This window comes from Erythrolamprus reginae, unplaced genomic scaffold (assembly GCF_031021105.1).
Source record: "Erythrolamprus reginae isolate rEryReg1 unplaced genomic scaffold, rEryReg1.hap1 H_9, whole genome shotgun sequence".
Taxonomy (NCBI): domain Eukaryota; kingdom Metazoa; phylum Chordata; class Lepidosauria; order Squamata; family Dipsadidae; genus Erythrolamprus; species Erythrolamprus reginae.
In genome coordinates, this window is record NW_027248537.1 from 709,084 (window position 1) to 731,329 (window position 22,246).

The 22,246-nt window shown below is 42.3% G+C and overlaps 1 protein-coding gene across 1 annotated transcript in view; it reads left to right on the plus strand.

Annotated features, from left to right (window-relative positions):
• Nucleotides 1-22,246, plus strand: part of LOC139155895 (trafficking protein particle complex subunit 11-like) — a 45,329-nt gene that overhangs the window by 17,330 nt on the left and 5,753 nt on the right. Inside the window, exons 15-26 of the mRNA XM_070731259.1 lie at nucleotides 2,873-3,018; nucleotides 3,592-3,653; nucleotides 3,752-3,884; nucleotides 5,268-5,398; nucleotides 6,661-6,816; nucleotides 7,480-7,667; nucleotides 8,389-8,537; nucleotides 10,737-10,858; nucleotides 11,262-11,381; nucleotides 11,888-11,953; nucleotides 12,035-12,191; nucleotides 14,892-15,003. Coding sequence (XP_070587360.1) covers nucleotides 2,873-3,018; nucleotides 3,592-3,653; nucleotides 3,752-3,884; nucleotides 5,268-5,398; nucleotides 6,661-6,816; nucleotides 7,480-7,667; nucleotides 8,389-8,537; nucleotides 10,737-10,858; nucleotides 11,262-11,381; nucleotides 11,888-11,953; nucleotides 12,035-12,191; nucleotides 14,892-15,003 — 1,542 coding nt within the window. The remainder of the gene's footprint in view (nucleotides 1-2,872; nucleotides 3,019-3,591; nucleotides 3,654-3,751; nucleotides 3,885-5,267; nucleotides 5,399-6,660; nucleotides 6,817-7,479; nucleotides 7,668-8,388; nucleotides 8,538-10,736; nucleotides 10,859-11,261; nucleotides 11,382-11,887; nucleotides 11,954-12,034; nucleotides 12,192-14,891; nucleotides 15,004-22,246) is intronic.

Here is a 22,246-nt window from a genome sequence, read left to right on the forward strand (position 1 = left end):
AGACTCAGTTTTTGACAGTCAGAAGAGGGGTAGTCTTATACGGCGAGTATATCTCAAATTCTATATTTTAACTGGAAAAGTTAGGGGGTCGTCTTATACACCCAGTCGTCTTATACGCCGGAAAATATGGTAATTGTTTTGTTGAAAACTATTTGGAATACAAAGATTGTAAAATAATCTACAACAAAATAATATAAACCTCTAAAATTTCCTCATTTCCGATAGTCCACAAAATTCTAAAATAATAAAAACAATTAGCTCAGAGAAAACAAACCTTAAAAAAAACCAAAAACTTGAAGATAGCCTGATATAACCACTAGCATTCACAGGCTTGCCAACATAAGAGCCTTTTATAAAATACTGTATATTTTGGTGTATAAGACGCACCGGTGTATTAGACGTACCTAGATTTTAGAGGAGGAACACAAGGAAAAAAGTATTCTGAACCAAATGGTGTAGTATTATATTGTTTAATAAAATACCAGTGTAGCAGAATACTTTTTACAACTATGTATACTTTTTAAAACCATATACACTTTTTACAAACTTCAAACCTGACAGTTTCAAGACTTGTGGACTTCAACTCCCAGAATTCCTCCACCAGTCATGCTAGCTCAGAAATGGGAATTGAAGTCCACAAGCCTTAAACATGCCAGGTTTGAAGACCCTGCACTCCTAACCCCAACTCAAACAAACAAAATAAACCAAGGAGGACAATTCATTTTGTTAGTTGTTCCTTTAGTCACAGAAATGGCTAGTGATAGAATCATTTACAATTACAGTTCCCTGCTGAGGTTGCCTTAATATTACTACTATACCATGAGGTTTTCAAAGACCCCTCTCTTGACTACTCCAATTTTCACAATTGAAGTGCATGGAAATATATGGTGATGATGATAAACCAGAAATATTTCTTAAAAGAAGTGTTTCTAGAGCAGGGATCTCCAACCTTGGCCACTTTTAAGAGTTGTGGACTACAACTCCCAGAGTTTCTCAGCCACCTTTGCTGGGAGTTGAAGTCCACAAGTCATAAAGTGGCCAACGTTGGAGACCTCTGGACCAGATGACCTACGGTACAGAGTCCCTTCCAACTCTTTCTCCCTATGTATATGTGTCCCCGTGGGCTTGAAGTGTAAAAACAAAACCTCATTTTCAAGACTTTTTTATTCCATTTTGCCCCTCTTCCTTTGTTTCTCTCTCTCTCAGAAGTCAGTCGTGAGGTGCCAAAAATATAACCGAAGTGTAAAAACTTCCATTGCTTTAAGGGCCACCTAAACAGCCAATGCTCTCCACAGCCTGCTTCCCCCAACACCTTTTGAGACTCTCTCTTTCGCTTTCCCTCAGAGATAAAAAATTCCCATACCGCGCATCACGTCCCCGGCGTATAAACTGTCCGAGCCTCTGCTCTGCACTTTCTCATTCGGGGGATCCAAGCAGCTTTCCCTCCCCATGGGGACTGAGTGGGAAACCTGGTTGCTAGGGTGGCTAAGGGAAAGGGCAGTCACCCAGGACCTGCCAGACTTTTCCTGTTGGCTACCTTTCCATGGAAAGCTTTTGTGAAAACGGCAGGAGGAGGAGGCAAGACAGAAAGGCGGGCGGTGGGGCTGGAGACTGAGAAAGCCGCGAGGCCGAGGCTGCTCTGGCACGTGAGCGAGTGTGAGAGCAAGTTTTGGGGGAGAGGGCGCCAGCTTCGGAATTTGCAAGCTTCCCTCCCATGAAGCCGAAAAGGGTGGCAGTCAGCAGCGGCAGCCTTTCTCAGCTGGAAATCCCAGGCTACACTGAACGTTACATTGGGTGGGGGGATTTGGGTGGTGGTTAGCAGTGGCAGCAGCAGCAACCTTTCTCAGATGGAGACCGGCCGCTCGCTGCTGACCACCACCGCTGCTGACTGCCACCCAAGTCCCCCCATCGAATGCAACATTCGGTGTAGCCTGCAATTTCCACCTGAGAAAGACTGCCACTGCTGACCGCCGCCCTTTTCGGCTTCGTGGGGAGGGAAGCTCACAAATTCCTAAGATTTCATCCTCTCCTCTGAAAGGCTGAAAAAGCGGCTTGGGTGAGCAAGCTGTGGCAGGGGTTGGGAGAGGTGGCAGCTGCTGACCGCGGCCCTTTTTGGCTTCGCAGAGAGGGAAGCTCGTGAACTCCGAAACTGGAGCCCTCTCCTCCAAACGCTCCACCCATCCCCGGGGCTGAGCCGCCAGCCTTCAGCCAAGAAAGGCTGCCGCCGCCACTTCTGACTGCCGCCCAACTCCCCCCACCTCATGCAACGTTCGGTGTATAAGATGCACCCAGTTTTTGACACACTTTTTTGTGTCAAAAAGCTGCGTCTTATACACAGAAAAATACGGTAAGTTCGGGCCACAAAAATGTTCATAATGGTGGGTCTACCACTGAAAAGGATTGTCTTTTAATATCACATGGGTTGGGAACCCTAAACATTCCCACTCCCAAAAATCAACTCATAGTTTGGGCCAATTCTAGTTGATAATTTACATAGTTGAAGGAAATCTCTGTACTACATAGGACTTTATAAGCCACCACTTTGAAATTGATCCTGAAATTCCTTGTTAACTGACCAAATTCCTTGCTAACAGAAACATGGACTGAAGCAAGATGTCCAATTAACTGCAATTCTGAAACACCTTTAAAAGAAGTCCTTCATAGAGATGTTGAAGTAGTCTAATAGTGAAGTGACATCCTGGACTGAGAGGCAATCACTGGCCAGGATTCCCCAGTTTTTGTGCCTAAGGCACAACTAGGACTCACAGTCCCTTAGTTTTTAGCCCAATGTTTTAACTACTATTTTAGGCTGACTCTTCACTTTATAGAAAGTATCACATATATTAAGTTATTTAAATATTCTGTGTTTTAGGCTCCTTGATTATGTTTTGTGTGATTACCGCAGTGAAGGATGGTGGACTCTCCTGACTTCTATACTGTCTACTGCTCTTAAATGTTCCTATCTAATGGCTCAAATAAAAGAGTATATTAAATACTCATTAGAGCTGCTAGGCAGAGGTAAGGAAAGTATTTTAATTCTATTTTCAATGTGAGAGTTTTTTTCAGCAAGTGTGAGCAGCTTGACAGGTATTTGAAATTGTTATACTAGAAGATATTATTTTATAGTAAAGGATGGATGAGCCCAGAAAAATGTGAATAAGGAGCAATAAGGCATACTTTCTCTTTATGCTTTTATTCCTTGAACTCCCAATAAATTTATTGTAAATTTTGTTGTCCAAATGTAAAGATGTCTTCTGTAATAAAAACCAAACCATTTCGTGCTTTATGTTTTTCCACGAGGGACACCATTTATTCTTTAAATGCTCTCCAAAGTTTTGAAGCCTGAAAAGAAATTTGGTGAATATTTCCATCTAATGATTAATTACCGATATAGCTTCTGAATTCATCCAAATATAGTTACTGTTTGTATTTTTATCTACTATATGATTGTGTGATTTCCTCATAACCATTGGTTAGTTTTTTACAACATAGACAACATATTGGATATAATTCCTCTTCCAAACATTTATAGGACTATTTTAAAGATAACATATCGATGTTATTTATTAATTTGAATGTGTTTTATTGAAGCATCTACTTTGAAAGAAGATCAGAAATCTCGAATAGAAAAGAATCTGATCAAAGTTCTTATGGTCAGTAGAAAAAACCAAATTTCTGTGAAATAATCTGCAGAGTTTACCAGTTCTATGCATAGATTTGATCAATTTAAATAATCTTGTTTTGAATTTAGAATGAGAATCCAGATCCTGAATCTGACTGCGATGCTGCTTCTGTAAAAACTGCACAGAAATTGTGGGCTGATAGAATATCCCTGGCAGGCAACAATATATTTACAATAGAAGTAGAAGATTTTGTTCCTTTTGGTATGTATTAAAACCTGTTATAACAAAAAAAGGAGCACTTGTGTGAACTAATGGTATAAAGGTAGAAGGAAAAACAGCAGGATATATTCTAAATCCATAAATACTTCCATATTTCCTTTTCTTAGGAAATGGTCCATATTAGATACAAAATGAGAACTCAAAGAATAGTATATATGTATTTAAATACCTGAATTGTATTAATATATTATAGAGGAATGATTTATTAAAAGTCAAAATATTTTTTATTGCTGATTTACTATATTTTATATACAGCAAAAACAATTCCAAGCAGTTTGCATTGTAAAAACATGGAATATGATGTATAACTTTTAATCCAAACAAAATATAATTTCTGCTACAATATCTTATGTGTACTAGTAGTCATTCATTACTAAGGCCCACTCATGCATCTCTAACAGCTTTTTAAAGTGCATCCTAGATTGCTCTGTAAATATTTCTATTCCAAAGCATATATATTTATAAGGAATTCCTTTGATATGGAGCATTGATTTAGAAACAAAATTATACCCAAATTTCCACACTTGTTTTTAATTTCCTGCTAAATTACAGTGTGGATAATCTTACCATTGTTTGTAAAATTCTTGCACATAATTAGTGATCCTTTTATGCAGCAATATGTTCAAATTAAAATTTTCTAAACCATTTAAATACAATATTCTTCAATATTCTAGGCAGCAGACTAGCTGTGCAGGTGTATGCAGATGAGGTAATGGAAATAGATAGCTGTAGTAACAAGCTCAGTATGAGGAAAAAATGGTTTATATTTAGAAAGTGCTTTCAGCAGAGGGTCTACTAGGTTTAAAATAACCTCTTTCTGCTTTGTGTCTGAATGTAAAAGTTCCACCAACCTTCATCCAATACAGGTAGTTTTCAACATACAATCATTCATTTAGCAACCTTTCAAACTTAAAAAGGCACTGAAAAAACAGACGTGACCAGTTTTTCCACTTAAAACTTTTGCAGCATCTCCATGGTCATGTGATCAAAATTCAGGCAATTGGTCAACGGCATGTGTTTATGACAAGGTCATATGATCATCACTTGCATCCTTCCCAGCTGACTTTCAACAAGCAGTATTGATGGGGAAAGCCAGATTTGCTTAATGACCACATGATTCACTTAACTGCAGTGATTTCCTTAAAAGTTGTGGCAGAAAAATTTGTGAAATGGGGTGCTAATCTCTTTAATAACAGCCTTGTTGAGCAAAAGAAATTTGGGTCTCAATTGCGATTGTAAGTCAGGAACTATTTGTACAAGATAGAAAATTATCCCAAATTGTTAAATATTGTTGCTAAATATAAAATATTTCATTGCTTTTGGTAACATGCTTCTCCTCTGATTTTGTTTTGTTTCAAAATCTAGTGCAGTGTAAAGCTAAATTTCTTGCTCCAAGTTTTCATGTTGACATACCAATTCAGTTTGATGTATATTTGAAAGCTGACTGCCTGCATCCTCTCCAATTTTCTAAGTTGCGTGTCAATTTCAGTAATCAGGTAATCAGTAATCATGTTTTTAAAATATGATTTATGATTCCTATGTGCTTAATGGGATGGGATAATTGTCACAGTATGTACTGTGTTTCCCCTAAAATAAGACCTACTCTCAAAAGCCCTGCCATGTTTTTGAACACATGTGCTCAAGTTAAGCCTTATCCACAAAATTAATACCCTATCCACCCCGGAGTATAGGGGATGGGGCGAGGCACACAGGTAAAAATTAAGCTGAAGAGGAGGGTAGGGGTAGAGCTGCCCTACTTACCAGGCCTTGCACACCCCAACACCTTCCTCGCCTTCTGCAGCCCACTTCTGTGGATGTTTGCACGCATTGCCCCTGGCCTCTGTTTCGCCATCAGAGGCCTTCAGAAAAGCCCTCTGTAGCTGTGGGCTTTCAAAAAAGCATTTGCAGTGAATAAAAAACTCAGAATTGATCCAGAGCGCTGTATATTGATTGCAGAGCCTTACTTAAAAAGGAAGACCAAAGGGTTCACCTATTCATCTGAAAGTCTCACAGATAGCTGGGATTATTTTTTCTGGTTGTGATTAGCCTGCTTTTTATCAGTGTTTTCTTCTCACCTTAGTGCTAACAGTCTAGTTTTAGTCTGTGCTAACAGTTTAGTTTTAACAGTCTCATACTTTTCTATTTTTATGTTCCACAGACTTAGAATGTATTTTGTTTTATTATATATATATATAGTAATAACTTTTAAAGTGAACAAAATGTACATTTTATTCAGTCTGCCCTATACTGTCTTCTTAATTTCAAATATAGGAGGCCAAAACTCCATATGTTACCACTTAGCACAGCCATAAGGAAAATAGTTTATCTCAAACATATTTGAAGCTATGTAGATTGATGAAAGTAAAATGCTTAATCTATTTGAAATGAATGAAATGAAATGTATAACATACAGGTATACATGTATTTCGTGCAAACCTGTATATCATTTGCAGTACTTCTTTATTTAGAAATCTAATTGAGAGTTCTTTGAGAGAAGTTCTTCCTAAATAATCTTTCCAAGCCAAATTGGACAGCCCTAAACATATTGTAAATGTTTACATTTAATTACTTCAAAAGATATGCCCTTAAATTTCTTTAAAAATATTAATGGTATGTAAATAAATGTTTGAAAGACTATTATCTGAACTACATGGTATATCTTTTAGTTCTAAATAGTATAGCAGATTATCATAGTAATTCAGGTAAATCTTACTTATTTTTGCATTGTCTACTTCTGCCTATTTTTCTCTTACCAAAGGAATATAATCAGTATTGTGTGCTGGAAGAAAACTATTCAAAATGTGACATCCTGGAACCATCTAGACAGGGAACATTGTGTCTTATCCCTGGTAAAACAAAAAAGTTCACTTTTAAATTTGTGGCAAAAACAGAAGACGTGGGGAAAAAAATTGAGGTGTGTTCTTCAGTTTGTTATAAAAATATTAATGATGTTGATTGTAGTTCAGGAATGTATTAATAGTAATCAGCTAATACAGTAGAGTTCCTTTTCTGCAAAAAAGAGGATAAGAACTGGAGCCAGGACCACCACACACCAGTATATAGTTCAGGACAACTTTATGGAATTGCAATGGAAAAAGGAACTGTGGAGTTTAATCTTTGGAAAAGTTATAATAATGAGATGAATATCATCATTTATTAGAATGCTATAACCTCTAGAAATTCCTTAATCCAATTTATTCATGTGTATGTTATTAAGTTTTAATGTTTCTTTTTTAGTTTATTTACTTATTTTAATAAACTATTTTAAAAATCTAAATAAAAGCAGGAAGATCCAACTGAAATAAGTTGGCTCTTGAATATACATGTAATAGTGTGCACATATTACAGTAAGAGCATAAAATAGACAAATGCTTCTTTGTAAAAGGACAGCCTGAGCTCAGGATTTCAGAGAATTGATATATTTTGGTAGGATTCTGCTAGAAACAAATAAGTCATAGCTAGGACTCATTTATAAATGCATACAGCTCATACTAAAAACAGTAATTTACTCTGTATTATAACACTTTAAATGAACTGAAGGATGGGCAACCCAAATATAATCTTTTTTTCTTTTCAGATTACCTCAGTGGACTTAATTCTGGGTAGTGAAAGTGGCAGGTGTGTGGTCTTGAACTGGCATGGAGGAGGGGGTGATGCTGCTGCTTCTCAAGAAGCAGTGCTGGCAGCGCGTTCCTTCAAAAGACGACCCAAACTTCTGGATAATGAGGTTCACTGGGATAGCGTTACAATTCAGGCAAGCACTATGTAAGTATGAATGGGTTACATGGAGGTAAATAATTCTATGAATGTTTGAGGTTTGAGAATAGAATAAAACAAGTAGTTGTTTTCACTGTTCCACCTTTCAAGGAAAAGTTAATCAGAAATTGCAAAGCAATATCGGAGACAGAAAATATTCCACTGTCTAAGAGGATTATGACTTTGTAAGTTAGGATTTCCAGGTTCCGTGACAACAGTTTGCTAATATGTTCTGTAGGGCTTTCACATTCTTAATGATGTTGTTCAAGATAATTTATTCTCTGTATTGTAAGAAGCTCTGGAATGCTTCTATGTGATGAAAGGTATCTAGAAATGTTTTCAATACAACTTGTCCTCATCTTATCACATTTAGGACCAGAATTTATGTTGCTAAACGATGTGGGGAATTATCACATGACTGGATCTGGTTTTACAACCATTTTTACCAATATAGTTAAGACATGATTTTGCTTAAATTAAAGCATCTTGTGGCCCTTAAAATAGCTTCTAATAGTTACAGGAGTACCATGTAAGCTTGTTTGTACTGTAAAAACATAGAAGAGGATAAAAACAGAAAGAGTTTGAAAAATACATGCAATAGTTTGAAGTTACTTGCCATGCCTAGAGAATTGCTGTTACTACACATGCACAGGCTTGTAGAACAACAGCTCAGCTAAGGAAGAAGATAAAACTAAGCAAGCAGATGACTTGTTTCTTGTTTTTATTCAAGGATCATTTCTAGAGTGCCTAACATTTCTGTCCAGCTTAATCATGAACCTCCTGCCCTAATGAATGAAATGTATTGTTTGACTGTGACAATCGAGTCACATGAGAAGACAATTGCCAAAGATGTAAAGCTCACAGCAGGCTTAAAACCAGGTATTCATTATGTAACATGATATTACTGGCTCAGTCACAGTTCTCAATGAACTTTTCACTGTGGAGAAGTTTAAACCCCTCTCTTCTCTTTTATTAATAGGGCAAGTCAATACCATATTTTTTGTAGTATAAGATGCACTTTTCCCCCCCAGAAGAGGGCGAAAATCTGGGTGCGTCTCATACTCCGAATGTGGCTCCACCCACCCACTCCATGCGTTGCATTTTTGGGTGGTTCCGGGCATCAAGGATCCTCATTCCACATGGAGCATGATTTATTTATTTGTTTGTTTGTTTATTAGATTTTTATGCTACCCTTTTGGAGGTGACTCAGGGCGGCGTACAACATTATAAATACAACAATATATAAAGAAATCTAAATTACTATAAAAGAATTATACAAATTTCTAAAAAGTATTAAAGACCCCATATACAGTCATTCGCATTAATCCACTTCCATCATAGATAGTATTGGTTGGAGGGAATCTCATCACTCACGGCCCCCATGCCCGCCAGCAGAGGTAGGTCTTAAGAGCTCTATGAAGCGCCAAAAAGCATCCCAGAAAAATGTGTTGAAAGCCGGGCTTTCTCACAGCAAGGCCCAATGAGAGGCAGCACATCAGTCCTCCTGGACCTCCCATTTCATAAACATGCTATTGGGCTTCCCAGCCAGTCCCTGTGCCTTTGCTGCCTTGGTCAGAGCCTGATTCCCAAACCAGCACAGGGAACTGTTTTGAGAGCCTTTTAAATGAAAGCATTTTGTCTGAAAAGCTAGGATCGTGGAGGAAAGAGATTCCAGGTGGCAGATTCCCCCAGGTTTTAGAACATTGCAACATTTAACTGTGTAGATTATATTATATTTTGATTTGCCTATTCTTTCACTGAACTTGCTTCAAACATAATGGTAATTGCCTGAAATCTTGCAAAATATGTCATTTAAAATAGGTTAAAACTTTGTTTTGTGTAAAAGGAGCACAAATATGCATCTGGAATTCTTAAAAATTGCTTACATTTCATTTGTTTACTGGCTATAATTCATATTAATAAATTAATAAATATTAAAATATATTACATTTATGCTAAACTTAAAATGCATTAGTCTTTCTTTTAATAAGTATTTACAAGCAAAAGACACAAATACATATAAATACAGTGGTACCTCTACTTGAGAACTTAATTCGTTCCATGACCAGGTTCTTAAGTAGAAAAGTTTGTAAGTAGAAGCAATTTTTCCCATAGGAATCAATGTAAAAGCAAACAATACGTGCAAACGCATTAGGAAAGAAATAAAAGCTCGGAATTTGGGTGGGAGGAGGAGGTGAAGAAGAGTAGGAGGACAGTAGCTGCCTAGAGCGAAGGGAGTGTTTCTTTTCTCTGGGCGCTGGCAGAGCTTTATTCCCTCTCCAAGCGCCCAGAGAAAGGAAGATGCTCCATTCGCTCTGGATTGCCAAAGCCTCCTTAAGCGCCACAGAAAGGCTTATCTGGTAGCCCAGAAAAGCCCGAGATGGCCGAGATTAAAAGGGGAATGGCAGGAAACTGGCCTGGCCTTCGTGCCGCTCTCAAATTTCCTGGGAAATTTTTCTGGGCTCGGGTTCTTAACTAGAAAATGGTTCTTAAGTAGAGGCATTCTTAAGTAGAGGTACCACTGTATATACCATACCTTTTGGAGTATAAGACACACTGGAGTATAAAATGCACCTTACTTTTGGGGTGGGGGGGAAATAGGGGGGAAATCTACCTACCAAGTTTCATCTGGCTAGCGTCCTTAGTCTGTTCAGCTTCAGCACATTATTTTATCCCCTGATTAGGGCTGAAAAGGCCTTTTTCACAGAGAGTAGGAATGACAACAAGTCTGCAAAGACTTAGGGCTAGAAAAAACCTTCTTCGGAGGGAGTAGGAAGCCGGGAAGATTGTTAGCACCTATTTAGGGCTGGAGGAAAAGCTTCGAAAAAGCTACATTTGAAGTATAAAATGCACCCAAATTTTCACTCTCTTTTAGGGAGGAAAAAGGTGCGTCTTATACTCCAAAAAATGCGGTACATATATACTTTCCATTGCCATAGAAAAAGGAATTGTGGAGTTTAATCTTTGGAAAAGTTATAATAATGATATTAATATCATCATATATTAGAATGCTATAACCTCTAGATATTCCTAAATCTGATTTATTGTTTTAAATAAATACACATTGTTTTCTCCTAGGCCAAGATGCAAATTTGACTCAAAAAACACATGTAACTCTGAATGGAACAGAAATGTGTGATGATTCCTATCCTGCCTTGCTTCCTGATATCCCTCTGGGAGACTTGAAACCAGGTGAAAAGGTAGTATGCTTTGTTATCAGTATGACATATTTAGATCTATTTTGGAGACAGTAATTCCACTACAAAATTGTTTAGTGTTAGAATTCTTCTAAAATGAACAGCGTTAATTCTGAATATTGTTCTTAGGATGAAAACCTGTGAATAAACAAGCTATTAAAATAGAAATTTATTTTAGAATGTTCGCTTCAAAGATTTATTCAAATAACAAATAATAATCTGCCCTTTTTCATAGTAACATTAGAAGCAAATTAGAAGAAAAAGGTTGATTAACTTGCACCCAGAATCCATGGATTTTTTAAAAAAATTATTAGCAGTAAATATTTTTAAATAGAGCAGTCTTTTAAAATTTTAACCTTTTATTTTATAACTAGTCTGTTTGTTTGTTTGTTTGTTTGTTTTACAGTTGGAAAAAATTATATATATTCATTGTGGAACAGTTGGTACGAGGATGTTTCTTGTGTATGTTTCTTACCTGGTGAATGCAGTCATTGAAGGAAAAGAAATTCTTTGCAAGTGTCACAGGGTATGTTGGGAAACACAAGTTAAGTGTTGTTCAACACCACCAGTTTGCAGTTGATTATCACATAAACATAGTTGGAAATTAAGGTTTCAATAATATTGAATTGGCATTTTAATGATCATTTATTCATTCATTCATTCATTCATTCACACACACACACACACACACAAACACACCCACACTATTAAATGTCTGTGAACTCTAGGGCTTTTATAAATGCTTCTAGTTAAATAAATAAGGTATGATTGAAAGCATATAATATTTATAATATATTTACATACTTATGTGCTTTTGGGGGATGATGCTCAGCATAAGTAGGACCCATTAAACATTTTGAAACCTTCTAATTGTGCTTTGCTTTGTAGGAGGGGCACGCTGGATGTTATTGCTACTTCTAGTCTTTTTATGGGGAGGGTAATAACAGTATTAAAGACATTTTAAAAAACATTTATTATCAGATGACAATCTGTCCGAAAAAGAAAATAATTTTGTCTTTTTTTTAAATGCAGGATGAGACTGTTACTATAGAGACAGTATTCCCTTTTGATGTAGCTGTTAAATTTGTCTCAACTAAGGTATGTAGAGAAATACTAAAATAAAGCATAGCCTCATAAGCACTATGAACAATAGAATAACACTGTTTGTCCTCTTGACAGTTTGAGAATTTAGATAAAGTCTTCACCGACATACCATTTTTACTGATGACAGACATTCTAAGTGCTTCACCCTGGGCCCTTACCATTGTAACCAGCCAGTTGCAGCTTGCTTCTTCAGTGGTTCCAGTGGACCAACTAGAGTCCTGTGTAGTAAATGGTGAGACATAATGGTTTATTTTTAGATAATCTGCTTCTGGAATGGCAAAAATTACTGATCGTTGGAAAAGTACATATAGTGAAGTTATCACTTTTCTTTCATTTCATCATTTAAGTTATATAAACCTTGTATGAGGTACATTTTAAACAGGTTAAGATTACAGTCACTATTTTGTTTTTTTCTGGAATTCTAAGAATCTTTCTCTACAACCTGGTATAAAATATATCAAAGATAAAAATTCTGGCCCAAAATTTAAGTACAAAAACTTCAGAACAGTTTATATAGGATAGGATAGAGTAGAATAGAATAGAATTCTTTATCTAAATCAAAAAATAACGGTGTTTGGAAAAACCCATCAGAGAGATAGATGGCAATTAAATGGTGAGCCAATTGAACAGTTAACGCCTTTGTATATTTAGGCATAACTTTTTCCAGTACTGAATCTTGGATTTGTCGTCATCAATGGAGTACATTTAGAGCAAAGCCGTTTGAATTTACTGCTTAAACTGAAGAACCATATTTACCCAGGATCCCTAGCCCCATTAATTAAAGTTTATAAAGCTAAGATTATCCATATGCTTTTGTATGGAGCAGAAGTTTGGTGTCTATACTCAGCCACAGTCCCAGAAGAAACACAGTCACAGCATTTGAGATGTATTTTGGGTGTAGATACAGGAACATCTACTTTAGCAGTTAGAGCTGAATTGGAAATTTATACAATTCATGTACTATCCAAAATTAGAGCATATAACCTCTGATGCAAAGTCAATTAAATGGAGACTGATAGACTCACCAAGTTATGTCTACTAGAGCAAGTAAAATTACAGTCACAAATCTCCTGGATCACCAAACTAACAAATTTTGTAAGAAGTTGTGGCCTTCCTGTCTCTTGCGTAACAGGAGAACAACTCAAAAAAAAAAAAGAGCTGCCCAAAGAATTAAGGATAGAAGCACAAAATGATATAGCTATCCTTAGTAAGGTGGGCAATTTGAAATGGCTGAATAAATACAAACATACTTTTCAAGTAGACAGCTAGTTGAAGCTGCAATTGCCAAAAGATCTTAGAGAGATTTTATGTGAGCAAGATTTGAACAGCTTGATACAATGGTCAGATATGGGAGATTCCATTCTATACCCGACAATGAGCGTCCCTGCATTTGTGGGACAGCAGAGGTACAAAACCTGGCTCTCATCCTATTTGTTGCTTGCAAATGGATATCTTGGTCTATATACCAAACAAATGACCTATTGGGATCCCCATATCAAAACAACTTACCTTATATGCAGCCAGAACCTGAAAATAACATTTAACACAACACATTATTTAAACAAACTGATTTGGTTGAGATCTTCATACGTAGGACTGATTGGGGTAGATTGCAGTGTGACACAGAAATATATTTTATCATATTTTATCTATATCTTAAATTGTTGTATTTTATTAAATTTCATTTTAAATTGTATTTTATTAAATTCCATTTTAATTTTTTTAAATCAAATTTTATTAACCTGTTTCTGAAACTTTGCACTTTGATATGGCCCAAGGGCTAATCACTAAAGACTCATGTCAGTAATGCAGACAGTGTTGAGAGAAATACTGTTTTAGTAGAGGGATGGTGTTCAGGAAAAAACTGTTCTTGTGTCTAGTAGTTGTCGTGTGCAGTGATCTATAATGTTGTTTTGAGAGTAGGAGTTAAAATAATTTATGTCCAGGATGTGAGGAGTCTGTAAATATTTTCACAGCCTTCTTTTTGGCTCATGTTGTAAACAGGTTCTCAATAATATTTTTCTCATTTCCTCTATCAGAGACAGTTTAGATTCAATTAGATCAGTGATTTTCAACCTTTTTTGAGCCGCGGCACATTTTTTTACATTTACAAAATCCTGGGGCACACCACCAACCAAAATGACACAAAATGACGCTCTAAGACACTCTCCTCTCTTTTTCCATCCCTGTCTCCTCCCCCCGTGGTTTTTTTTTGTGTGTGTGTATATATATACATACACACTCTTGAACTATTTTAAAGAACAGGTGAGGGCTGGGGGGGTTTTCTCTCTTATTCTTTTGGTGCTTTTTATCATATGCTTTAAATCAAGAGTCACTTCTCTCTTTTGTTTCTCTCTCTTTCCTCTCATTCTCTATCTCAATTATTTTCTCATTTCTCTTTTTTCCTCCCCCTTTTTCTCTCATTTCTCTCTCTCTCTTTCTTTCTTTCTCTCTTGCTTTCTTTTCTCTCTTTCTCTCTCACTCTTGCTTTCTCTCTCTTTTCTCTCTCTCACTCTCTCTCTTGCTTTCTTTCTCTCTCTTGCTCTATCTCTCTCACTCTCTCTCAGCAAAAAGTTGCGATACCGGAACCTGAGCTTCCTTCTTCGCGGCACACCTGACCATGTCTCGCGGCACACTAGTGTGCCACGGCACACTGGTTGAAAAACACTGAATTAGATGAACTGGAGAGCCTAAGTAACCTGTGTTACTTAGTAACTACATCATTTCATTCTTTTATATAAAGCTTCCTCCATTTTTCCCACAAGAGAAGAAACAAAATAAAATTGTGCTTCTGTCTGCATGTTTTTATTCTCATTCTTCTTGCTATATTTGCTTTGTGTGTACATAATGTATAATCCATTAATAGACTTTCGGATTTACCTAACATTTATTATTTTTTCAACTTTTTAGACTTAACCTGACTTTTTTTTAGTTGTTTTACAGACAGGTGAAAGTGCTAGTGAATGCTTTTGCCTTCGTTGTCCACCAGTTACAGCTGCCCAAGGTGGAGTTGCTACTGGATGTTATGTAATCTCCTGGAAAAGGTAGCTGCTGCTTACTTACTTTTACAAGTACAGTATACCTATGTATTGTTTTCCTAGTGGATTAACATTCTATTTTAAAGGAATTAGCATTACAATTTAAACATTCCTGTATGTCATTATTTATTTATTTATTTATTAGATTTGTATGCTGCCCCTCTCTGAGGACTTGGGGCGGCTCATAACATAACAAATAATATACAATGTACAAATGTAAAAATCTAATTAATTTTACTAGAAAAACTTGAAAACTCTAGAAACATTTAAAATCATTCATTCCCATTCACATCACAAACCATATTACACTTGTCGTCCAGGGGGTAAGGGTCTAAGGGCCCCAAGCTTTTACGGAAGGCGAGGAGGGTGGGGGCAGTATAAATTTCTGGGGAGAGCTGATTCCAGAGGGCCGGGCCCCCCACAGAGAAGGCTCTTCCCCTAGTTTCCGCCAAATGACATTGTCTAGTTGACAGGACCTGGAGAAGGCCAACTCTGTGGGACCTAATGAGTCCCACAGAGGCAAAACACAAAAAACATCTGGGCACCTGGCCTTTTTTTAGCCAAGATTATTGGTTGTTTTTTTTTGTGAAGTGGACCAGTGGTCCTCACCTTACCATCTCAGATTTTGATGAAATTTGGCATATAGTTTCTTTATGATATAAAACTGTGCTGTGCAAAAATTTAGTTCAAAAGACTAAAAATTGGGAGTTCTGGGAGACCTCAAATAAAGGGTTGCAAAATGCTGAGTCGGCAAAAATGACATTTTGGGCCAACTTCCAGAAGCTGTAAACGCGGCAGTTTTAGTATTATGTTGGAGATATTTGGAGAACCTGCACACCTTGTAAGGCTTTATAAACTGGAAAAACTCCATGTACCCAGTCCTCTTACTTTTTACATGGTTCAGGCTCAAACTTTGCAAAAAAACCCTGAAAAATGAATTTACAGCAATCTTCAGGCTGCTGTAGTTTCAAAACTACTTGGCCTTTCAGGTTGATTTTTGGCAGCAAGTACCAAATTTGAACTCTTATATTTTTTCAACAACTTGAAGGAAAGTACTGCAAATTGGAAGTCCTCATTGCAGCTGTGTACTTAGTACATCTGCGAAAAATCAACCTGAAAGGTCAAGTAGTTTTGAAACTACAGCAGCCTGAAGATTGCTGTAAATTCATTTTTCAGGTTTTTTTTTTTGCAAAGTTTGAGCCTGAACCATGTAAAAAGTAAGAGCACTAGGTATGTGAGGTTTTGCCAGTTTATGAAACCTTACAAGGTGTGCAGGTTCTCCAAGTATCTCCAATACTACTGAAACTGCTACATTTACAGCTTCTGGAATTTGGCACAAAATGTCATTTTTGCCGGCTCAGCATTTATTTGAGGTCTAATAGAACTCCCAATTTTGAGTCTTTTGAACTCAACTTTTGCTTCAAAATCTACCTTCAGGGTAGTAAATACAATGGTACCTCAAGATACGAACCCCTCGTCTTACGAACAACTCGTGATACGAACCCGGGGTTCAGAAACATTTTGCCTCTTCTTACGAACTTTTTTTGAGTTACGAACCGGCGTTCGGGAGACAGCTGGGAAGCCGCGCGGCTGTTTTAAAAGGTCACAGACGGGCGACGGGGCTTCCCAGCAGCCTTCCGAACGCCGGTTCGTAACTCGAAAAAAGTTCGTAAGAAGAGGCAAAATTTTTCTGAACCCCGGGTTCGGTTTGGGAGGTTGCTGGGAAGCCCCCCAGCCCGGGTGTGACCTTTTAAAACAGCCACGCGGCTTCCCAGCAGTCGCCGAACGCGGAAGTTTGGGTTTGGTGTTCGGCTTCGGGAAGCTGCTGGGAAACTGCGCGGCTGTTTTAAAAGGTGACAGCCGGCCTGGGCGGCTTCCCAGTAACCTCCCGAACCCTGAACTTCCGGGTTCGGGGTTCGGGAGGTTGCTGGGAAGCCCCCTAGCTCGGCTGTCACCTTTTAAAATAGCCGCGCGTATCACCTTACGCCGTTTTTTTGCGGGGGGGTTTTTTGGTTGCACGGATTAATTGACTTTACATTGTTTCCTATGGGAAACAATGTTTCATCTTACGAACCTTTCGTCTTACGAACCTCCCCCTGGAACCAATTAGGTTCGTAAGACGAGGTATGACTGTATCTCTGTCTCCAGTTATTCAAAGCATACTATCAAGCAGACCATGATATTTGACCCTTATTTTGAATTAGCCTTAGATTTCCACCTCTTTCGCCAAGCTCCCAGTCTAACTTAACTTTTTAAACTGGAATGCTACCAAACAAAGAACCAGTACTGTTTATACCTTTAATAATGGCTATGTGCTCTAAAATGTATAAGCTTTTTTAGAAAATAAAAACAGATAGATGGTTGCAGTAAATTATTTCTTGCCACCTGGTTATGTTCCAAGTAATACCCATTTCTTTGAATGAGTAAACCTCTGTGCATCCACTTTGGAATAGCACCAAGCATATGCTTTCAAAGTGTACTAAGCACTTCCAAAAGATGAGGGCTTTCTCTAGCAATGTGTTTTGGAGAACAAAAACATTAGGAATAAAATAAAAACAGTTTCCATAATAGTAATGCTGAAGAGTAGAGTTACTCAAAGCAGAATTTTGATTTCCACATCTTTATGGCCTCTTAATATATTGATGCCTGAAGGCCACTGGTATGCCTAGCATGGATTGGACTGTTTTGTTGGTTTTTTTCTGGCTTGCTAGCTCTCCTGTGAAACTTTCTGTGCCAAACACATGATTGTAGAACTATGTGACCATGAATCTTTCTGTCTCAGTATGAATTGACCTGACTTTCTCCAATACCCCAGACACTTTGTTCTGTGGACTCTGCAGTGGCTAGAGGACTTTGCAGCCTATAATATTATAAACCAGACTTAATTTGTATTCTGTGAAAATGCTTCATTGGGCTGATGATAAATGGGCCTGAAGAATCCCACAAAAATATACAGATAATTTTCTATTAAGAGTTTCATTCACAAAACAAATTATTTTTAAAGTACAGTGGTACCTCAAGATACGAACCCCTCGTCTTACGAACAACTCGTGATACGAACCCGGGGTTCAGAAAAAAATTGCCTTTTCTTACGAACTTTTTTCGAGTTACGAACGCCAAACCCGAACTTCCGGGTTCGGCGTTCGGAGGCTCCTAGGAAGCCGCCCGGCTGTTTTAAAAGGTGACAGCCAGGCTGGGGGGCTTCCCAACAACCTCCCGAACCCCGAACTCTTGCCGAACTTCCGGGTTCGGGGTTGGGGGGGGTGCTGGGAAGCCCCCCAGCCCGGCTGTCACCTTTAAAAACAGCCGGGGGGCTTCCCAGCAGCCTCCCGAAGCCGAACGCGGAAGTTCGGGTTTGGCGTTTGGCTTCGGGAGGCTGCTGGGGAGCCGCCCGGCTGTTTTAAAAGGTGACAGCCGGGCTGGGGGGCTTCCCAACAACCTCCCGAACCCCGAACTCTTGCCGAACTTCCGGGTTCGGGGTTGGGGGGGTGCTGGGAAGCCCCCCAGCCCGGCTGTCACCTTTAAAAACAGCCGGGGGGCTTCCCAGCAGCCTCCCGAAGCCGAACGCGGAAGTTCGGGTTTGGCGTTTGGCTTCGGGAGGCTGCTGGGGAGCCGCCCGGCTGTTTTAAAAGGTGACAGCCGGGCTGGGGGGCTTCCCAACAACCTCCCGAACCCCGAACTCTTGCCGAACTTCCGGGTTCGGGGTTGGGGGGGGGTGCTGGGAAGCCCTCCAGCCCGGCTGTCACCCTTAAAAACAGCCGGGGGGCTTCTCAGCAGCCTCCCGAAGCCGAACGCGGAAGTTCGGGTTTGGCGTTTGGCTTCGGGAGGCTGCTGGGGAGCCGCCCGGCTGTTTTAAAAGGTCATAGCCGGGCTGAGGGGCTTCCCAACAACCTCCCGAACCCCGAACTCTTGCCGAACTTCCGGGTTCGGGGTTGGGGGGGGTGCTGGGAAGCCCCCCAGCCCGGCTGTCACCTTTAAAAACAGCCGGGGGGCTTCCCAGCAGCCTCCCGAAGCCGAACGCGAAAGTTCGGGTTTGGCGTTTGGCTTCGGGAGGCTGCTGGGGAGCCGCCCGGCTGTTTTAAAAGGTCACAGCCGGGCTGGGGCGCTTGCCAGCAGCCCCGACTCCCCGCCGCTCACCCATGGCCGGCAGAAGATCGCTCTTGCCTGGCTTCCCCGCGAGGCATCAGGTCAGCATTCTGTGCGGGGTGGGCGGCGGGGAAGCCGGCGGCTGTGGCAGCTGCTGCAGGAGGCTTTCCCCCTCCTCGTCCGCCGCCCGCCCGCCCAGAATGCTGACCTGATGCCTTGTGTGAAGCCGGGCAAGAGCGATCTTCTGCCGGCCATGGGCGAGCTACAATAGGCTTCCACGTCCTTCGCCCGTGCCTGGCGGGAGGTGAAGAGTGCTTTGCCCAGTGCAAAGTTGACAGCAAGCAGCTCCGCAGTCGCCGAAGGACGCTTAACCGCACCCCTCTGTCCCACCCATCGCCCGTGGCCAGCAGAAGAGCGGGGATAGGCAGGAGGAAGTTATGCCGGATATGGGCGATGGGTGGGACAGAGGGGTGGGGTTAAGCCTCCTTTGGCAGCTGGGGAGCTGCGCGGCTTTGCCTTTTGCTGGGAGGGCAAAGTGAAGCGCCGGATCTCCTGCCTTTTGCCCAGCCAAACCCCCAAATGTCTCCGCTGTAGCAGCTGCTACAATAGACTTCCACGCCTTTGGTCCGTGCCTGGCGGGAGGTGAAGAGTGCTTTGCCCAGTGCAAAGTTGACAGCAAGCAGCTCCGCAGTCGCCAAAGGAGGCTTAACCCCACCCCTCTGTCCCACCCATCGCCCATGGCCGGCATAACCTCCTCCTGCCTATCCCCGCTCTTCTGCTGGCCACGGGCGATGGGTGGGACAGAGGGGTGGGGTTAAGCCTCCTTCGGCGACTGCGGAACTTCTTGCTGTCAACTTTGCACTGGGCAAAGCACTCTTCACCTCCCGCCAGGCACGGACGAAAGGCGTGGAAGTCTATTGTAGCAGCTGCTACAGCGGAGACATTTGGGGGGGGGGGAGGCAGGAGGCAGGAGATCCGGCCCTTCACTTGCCCTCCCAGCAAAAGGCAAAGCCGCGCAGCTCCCCAGCCGCCAAAGGAGGCTTAACCCCACCCCTCTGTCCCACCCATCGCCCGTGGCCGGCAGAAGAGCAAGGATAGGCAGGAGGAAGTTATGCCGGCCACGGGCGATGGGTGGGACAGAGGGGTGGGGTTAAGCCTCCTTCGGCAACTGCGGAACTGCTTGCTGTCAACTTTGCACTGGGCAAAGAACTCTTCACCTCCCGCCAGGCACGGACGAAAGGCGTGGAAGTCTATTGTAGCAGCTGCTACAGCGGAGACATTTTGGGGGGGGGGGGAGGCAGGAGGCAGGAGATCCGGCCCTTCACTTGCCCTCCCAGCAAAAGGCAAAGCCGCGCAGCTCCCCAGCCGCCAAAGGAGGCTTAACCCCACCCCTCTGTCCCACCCATCGCCCGTGGCCGGCATAACCTCCTCCTGCCTATCCCCGCTCTTCTGCTGGCCACGGGCGATGGGTGGGACAGAGGGGTGGGGTTAAGCCTCCTTCGGCAACTGCGGAACTGCTTGCTGTCAACTTTGCACTGGGCAAAGAACTCTTCACCTCCCGCCAGGCACGGACGAAAGGCGTGGAAGTCTATTGTAGCAGCTGCTACAGCGGAGACATTTTGGGGGGGGGGGAGGCAGGAGGCAGGAGATCCGGCCCTTCACTTGCCCTCCCAGCAAAAGGCAAAGCCGCGCAGCTCCCCAGCCGCCAAAGGAGGCTTAACCCCACCCCTCTGTCCCACCCATCGCCCGTGGCCGGCATAACCTCCTCCTGCCTATCCCCGCTCTTCTGCTGGCCACGGGCGATGGGTGGGACAGAGGGGTGGGGTTAAGCCTCCTTCGGCGACTGCGGAACTTCTTGCTGTCAACTTTGCACTGGGCAAAGCACTCTTCACCTCCCGCCAGGCACGGACGAAAGGCGTGGAAGTCTATTGTAGCAGCTGCTACAGCGGAGACATTTGGGGGGGGGGAGGCAGGAGGCAGGAGATCCGGCCCTTCACTTGCCCTCCCAGCAAAAGGCAAAGCCGCGCAGCTCCCCAGCCGCCAAAGGAGGCTTAACCCCACCCCTCTGTCCCACCCATCGCCCGTGGCCGGCATAACCTCCTCCTGCCTATCCCCGCTCTTCTGCTGGCCACGGGCGATGGGTGGGACAGAGGGGTGGGGTTAAGCCTCCTTCGGCGACTGCGGAACTTCTTGCTGTCAACTTTGCACTGGGCAAAGCACTCTTCACCTCCCGCCAGGCACGGACGAAAGGCGTGGAAGTCTATTGTAGCAGCTGCTACAGCGGAGACATTTGGGGGGGGGGGAGGCAGGAGGCAGGAGATCCGGCCCTTCACTTGCCCTCCCAGCAAAAGGCAAAGCCGCGCAGCTCCCCAGCCGCCAAAGGAGGCTTAACCCCACCCCTCTGTCCCACCCATCGCCCGTGGCCGGCATAACCTCCTCCTGCCTATCCCCGCTCTTCTGCTGGCCACGGGCGATGGGTGGGACAGAGGGGTGGGGTTAAGCCTCCTTCGGCGACTGCGGAACTTCTTGCTGTCAACTTTGCACTGGGCAAAGCACTCTTCACCTCCCGCCAGGCACGGACGAAAGGCGTGGAAGTCTATTGTAGCAGCTGCTACAGCGGAGACATTTGGGGGGGGGGAGGCAGGAGGCAGGAGATCCGGCCCTTCACTTGCCCTCCCAGCAAAAGGCAAAGCCGCGCAGCTCCCCAGCCGCCAAAGGAGGCTTAACCCCACCCCTCTGTCCCACCCATCGCCCGTGGCCGGCAGAAGAGCAAGGATAGGCAGGAGGAAGTTATGCCGGCCACGGGCGATGGGTGGGACAGAGGGGTGGGGTTAAGCCTCCTTTGGCGACTGCGGAGCTGCTTGCTGTAAACTTTGCACTGGGCAAAGCACTCTTCACCTCCCGCCAGGCACGGACGAAAGGCGTGGAAGTCTATTGTAGCAGCTGCTACAGCGGAGACATTTGGGGGGGGGGGGAGGCAGGAGGCAGGAGATCCGGCCCTTCACTTGCCCTCCCAGCAAAAGGCAAAGCCGCGCAGCTCCCCAGCCGCCAAAGGAGGCTTAACCCCACCCTTCTGTCCCACCCATCGCCCGTATCCGGCATAACTTCCTCCTGCCTGTCCCCGCTCTGGCAGAAGAGCAGGGGCAGGCAGGAGGCAGTCTTT